The 5,695-nt window shown below is 40.7% G+C and overlaps 1 protein-coding gene across 1 annotated transcript; it reads left to right on the forward strand.

Moving 5' to 3' along the window:
- The first annotated feature begins 1,800 nt into the window (after window positions 1–1,800).
- Window positions 1,801–2,199, forward strand: LOC117095358 (60S ribosomal protein L39-like). Its single transcript, XM_033232112.1, has one exon. It carries the CDS (start codon window positions 1,853–1,855, stop codon window positions 2,006–2,008), a length of 156 nt encoding a protein of 51 aa, XP_033088003.1. The 5' UTR covers window positions 1,801–1,852; the 3' UTR covers window positions 2,009–2,199.
- The last annotated feature ends 3,496 nt before the right edge of the window (window positions 2,200–5,695 follow it).

Raw genomic sequence — 5,695 nt, forward strand, 5'->3', positions numbered from 1 at the left:
CGGGAGGGTCCCACGGCCACGGAACCTCCCTCATTGCTAGCACAGCAGTCTGCAATCTAACCTCAAGGCAGCAGCGAGGCTGGGGGAGGGACACCCACCATTGCCGAGGCTTAAGTAGGTAAACAAAGCCCTGGGAAGATCCAACTGGGTGGAGCTCACAGCAGCTCAAGGAAACCTGCCTGTCTCTGTAGACTCCACCTCTGGGGAGAGGGCGCAGATAAAAAAACAACAGGGAAAGCAACAGAGGCCTGTGCAGACCCGAACCATACTGTCTGACAGCTTTGAAGAGAGCAGTGGATCTCCCAACACTGAGATTGAGATCTGAGAACGGACAGACTGCCTGCTCAAGTGGGTCCCTGACCCCTGAGTAGCCTAACTGGTAGACATCCCCCACTAGGGGCAGTCTGACACCACACACCTCACAGGGTGGAGTACACCCCTGAGAGGAAGCTCCCAAAGTAATAATCAGACAGCTACACTCGCTGTTCAGCAATATTCTATCTTCTGCAACCTCTGCTGCTGATACCCAGGCAAACAGGGTCTGGAGTGGACCTCAAGCAATCTCCAACAGACCTACAGCTGAGGGTCCTGACTATTAGAAGGAAAACTATCAAACAGGAAGTACACCTACACCAAAACCCCAACAGTACGTCACCGTCATCAAAGACCAGAGGCAGATAAAACTACAAAGATGGGGAAGAAGCAGGGCAGAAAAGCTGGAAATTCAAAAAATAAGAGCTCATCTCCCCTTGCAAAGGAGCGCAGCTCATCGCCAGCAATGGATCAAAGCTGGTCAGAGAATGACTTTGACGAGATGAGAGAAGAAGGTTTCAGTCCATCAAACTTTTCAGAGCTAAAGGAGGAATTACGTACCCAGCACAAAGAAACTAAAAATCTTGAAAAAAGAGTGGAAGAATTGATAGCTAGAATAATTAATGCAGAGAAGGTCATAATGAAATGACAGAGATGAAAACCATGACAGGAGAATATGTGACAAATCCACAAGCTTCAGTAACCGACTTGATCAATGGAAGAAAGAGTATCAGCGATTGAGGATCAAATGAATGAAATGAAGCAAGAAGAGAAACCAAAAGAAAAAAGAAGAAAAAGAAATGAACAAAGCCTGCAAGAAGTATGGGATTATGTAAAAAGACCAAATCTACGTCTGATTGGGGTGCCTGAAGTGAGAGGAAAATGGAACCAAGTTGGAAAACACTCTTCAGGATATCATCCAGGAGAACTTCCCCAACTAGTAGGGCAGGCCAACATTCAAATTCAGGAAATACAGAGAACACCACAAAGATACTCCTCGAGAAGAGCAACTCCAAGACACATAATGCCAGATTCACCAAGTTGAAATGAAGGAAAAAATCTTAAGGGCAGCCAGAGAGAAAGGTCGGGTTACCTACAAAGGGAAGCCCATCAGACTAACAGCAGATCTCTCGGCAGAAACTCTACAAGCCAGAAGAGAGTAGGGGTCAATATTCAACATTCTTAAAGAAAAGAATTTTCAACCAGAATTTCATATCCAGCCAAACTAAGTTTCATCAGTGAAGGAGAAATAAAATCCTTTACAGATAAGCAAATGCTTAGAGATTTTGTCACCACCAGGCCTGCCTTACAAGAGACCTGAAGGAAGCCCTAAACATGGAAAGGAACAACCGGTACCAGCCATTGCAAAAACATGCCAAAATGTAAAGACCATCGAGGCTAGGAAGAAACTGCATCAACTAACGAGCAAAATAACCAGTTAATATCATAATGGCAGGATCAAGTTCACGCATAAAAATAGTAACCTTCTCTCTTTTCCTTTCTCCGCCATCGTGGTGTGTTCTTGCCTCCACTTCTCGCCATGTCTTCTCACAAGACGTTCAGGATTAAGCGATTCCTGGCCAAGAAACAAAAGCAAAATCGTCCCATTTCCCAGTGGATTCGGATGAAAACTGGAAATAAAATAAGGTACAACTCCAAAAGGAGACATTGGAGAAGAACCAAGCTGGGTCTATAAGGAATTGCAGATGAGATGGCACATATATTTGTGCTGTCTGAAGGTCACGATCACATTACCATATCAAACTGAAAATGTCACCACTCTCTGGAGAGTTCAACGTATTTTCCTCTCTGAATCTATTATGAATGTGTTGGTTGGCTGGGTTCAGTAATAAATATGTGAGGCCTTTCATTTAAAAAAAAAAAAAATTAACCTTAAATGTTAATGGACTAAATGCTCCCATTAAAAGACACAGACTGGCAAACTGGATACAGAGTCAAGACCCATCAGTCTGCTGTATTCAGGAGACCCATCTCACATGCAGAGACATACATAGGCTCAAAATAAAGGGATGCAGGAAGATCTACCAAGGAAATGGAGAACAAAAAAAAAGCAGGGGTTGCAATCCTAGTCTCTGAAAAAACAGACGTTAAACCATCAAAGGTTAAAAGAGACAAAGAAGGCCATTACATAATGGTAAAGGGATCAATTCAACAGGAAGAGCTAACTATCCTAAATATATATGCACCCAATACAGGAGCACCCAGATTCATAAAGCAAGTCCTTAGAGACTTACAAAGAGACTTAGACTCCCATACAAAAATAAAGGGAGACTTCAACACTCCACTGTCAACATTAGACAGATCAATGAGTCAGAAAGTTAAGAAGGATATCCAGGAATTGAACTCATCTCTGCACCAAGCGGACCTAATAGACATCTATAGAACTCTCCACCCCAAATCAACAGAATATACATTCTTCTCAGCACCACATCGCACTTATTCCAAAATTGACCACATAATTGGAAGTTAAGCACTCCTCAGCAAATGTACAAGAACAGAAATTATAACAAACTGTCTCTCAGACCACAGTGCAATCAAACTAGAACTCAGGACTAAGAAACTCAATCAAAACCGCTCAACTACATGGAAACTGAATAACCTGCTCCTGAATGACTACTGGGTACATAACGAAATGAAGGCAGAAATAAAGAAGTTCTTTGAAACCAATGAGAACAAAGATACAACATACCAGAATCTCTGGGACACATTTAAAGCAGTGTGTAGAGGGAAATTTGTAGCACTAAATGCCCACAAGAGAAAGCAGGAAAGATCTAAAATTGACACTCTAATATCACAATTAAAAGAACTGGAGTAGCAAAAGCAAACACATTCAAAAGCTAGCAGAAGGCAAGAAATAACTAAGATCAGAGTGGAACTGAAGGAGATAGGGACACAAAAAAACCTCCAAAAAATCAATGAATCCAGGAGTTGGTTTTTTGAAAAAATCAACAAAATTGACAGACCGCTAGTAAGACTAATAAAGAAGAAAAGAAAGAAGAATCAAATAGACATAATAAAAAATGATAAAGGGGATATCACCACGGACCCCACAGAAATACAAACTACCATCAGAGAATACTATAAACACCTTTACGCAAATCAACTAGAAAATCTAGAAGAAATGGATAATTTCCTGGACACTTACACTCTTCCAAGACTAAACCAGGAAGAAGTTGAATCCCTGAATAGACCAATAGCAGGCTCTGAAATTGAGGCAATAATTAATAGCCTACCAACCAAAAAAAGTCCAGGACCAGATGGATTCACAGCTGAATTCTACCAGAGGTACAAAGAGGAGCTGGTACTATTCCTTCTGAAACTATTCCAATCAATAGAAAAAGAGGGAATCCTCCCTAACTCATTTTATGAGGCCAACATCATCCTGATACTAAAGCCTGGCAGAGACACAACAAAAAATGAAAATTTTAGACCAATATCCAGATGAACATTGATGCAAAAATCCTCAATAAAATACTGGCAAACCGGATTCAGCAGCACATCAAAAAGCTTATCCACCATGATCAAGTGGGCTTCATCCCTGGGATGCAAGGCTGGTTCAACATTCACAAATCAATAAATGTAATCCAGCATATAAACAGAACCAAAGACAAGCAACACATGATTATCTCAATAGATGCAGAAAAGCCTTTTGACAAAATTCAACACCTCTTCATGATAAAAATGCTCAATAAATTCGGTAGTGATGGAACCTACCTCAAAATAATAAGAGCTATTTATGACAAACCCACAGCCAATGTCATACTGAATGGGCAAAAACTGGAAAAATTCCCTTTGAAAACTGGCACAAGACAGGGATGCCCTCTCTCACCACTCCTGTTCAACATAGTCTTGGAAATTCTGGCTAGGACAATCAGGCAAGAGAAAGAAATAAAGGGTATCCAGTTAGGAAAAGAAAAAGTCAAATTGTCCCTGTTTGCAGATGACATGATTGTATATTTAGAAAACCCCATTGTCTCAGCCCAAAATCTCCTTAAGCTGATAAACAACTTCAGCAAAGTCTCAGGATACAAAATCAATGTGCAAAAATCGCAAGCATTCTTATACACCAGTAACAGACAAACAGAGAGCCAAATCATGAATGAACTTTAATTCACAATTGCTTCAAAGAGAATCAAATACCTAGGAATCCAACTTACAAGGGATGTCAAGGACCTCTTCAAGGAGAACTACAAACCACTGCTCAGTGAAATAAAAGAGGACACTAACAAATGGAAGAACATACCATGCTCACGGATAGGAAGAATCAATATCGTGAAAATGGCCATACTGCCCAAGGTGATTTATAGATTCAATGCCATCCCCATCAAGCTACCAGTGAGTTTCTTCACAGAACTGGAAAAAACGGCTCTAAAGTTCATATGGAACCAAAAAAGAGCCCGCGTTGCCAAGACAATTCTAAGTCAAAAAAACTAAGCTGGAGGCATCACGCTACCTGACTTCAAACTATACTACAAGGCCACAGTAACCAAAACAGCATGGTACTGGTACCAAAACAGAGATATAGACCAATGGAACAGAACAGAGTCCTCAGAAATAATACCACACATCCACAGCCATCTGATCTTTGACAAACCTGAGAGAAAGAAGAAATGGGTAAAGGACTCCCTATTTAATAAATGGTGCTGGGAAAATTGGCTAGCCATAAGTAGAAAGCTGAAACTGATCCTTTCCCTACTCCTTACACGAAAATTAATTCAAGATGGATTAGAGACTTAAATGTTAGACCTAATACCATAAAAACCCTAGAAGAAAACCTAGGTAGTACCATTCAGGACATAGGCATGGGCAAGGACTTCATGTCTAAAACACCAAAAGCAATGGCAGCAAAAGCCAAAATACCATCAGAGTGAACAGGCAACCTACAGAATGGGAGAAAATTTTTGCAATCTACTCATCTGACAAAGGGCTAATATCCAGAATCTACAAAGAACTCAAACAAATTTACAAGAAAAAAACAAACAACCCCATCAAAAAGTGGGCAAAGGATATGAACAGACAGTTCTCAAAAGAAGACATTCATACAGCCAACAGACACATGAAAAAATGCTCATCATCACTGGCCATCAGAGAAATGCAAATCAAAACCACAATGAGATACCATCTCACACCAGTTAGAATGGCAATCCTTAAAAAGTGAGGCAACAACAGGTGTTGGAGAGGATGTGGAGAAATAGGAACACTTTTACACTGTTGGTGGGACTGTAAACTAGTTCAACCATTATGGAAAACAGTATGGCGACTCCTCAAGGATCTAGAACTAGATGTACCATATGACCCAGCCATCCCACTACTGGGTATATACCCAAAGGATTATAAATCATGCTGCTATAAAGACACATGC

This window comes from Trachypithecus francoisi, unplaced genomic scaffold, assembly GCF_009764315.1.
Source record: "Trachypithecus francoisi isolate TF-2019V2 unplaced genomic scaffold, Tfra_2.0 Lachesis_group13, whole genome shotgun sequence".
In the NCBI taxonomy this organism is placed as follows: domain Eukaryota; kingdom Metazoa; phylum Chordata; class Mammalia; order Primates; family Cercopithecidae; genus Trachypithecus; species Trachypithecus francoisi.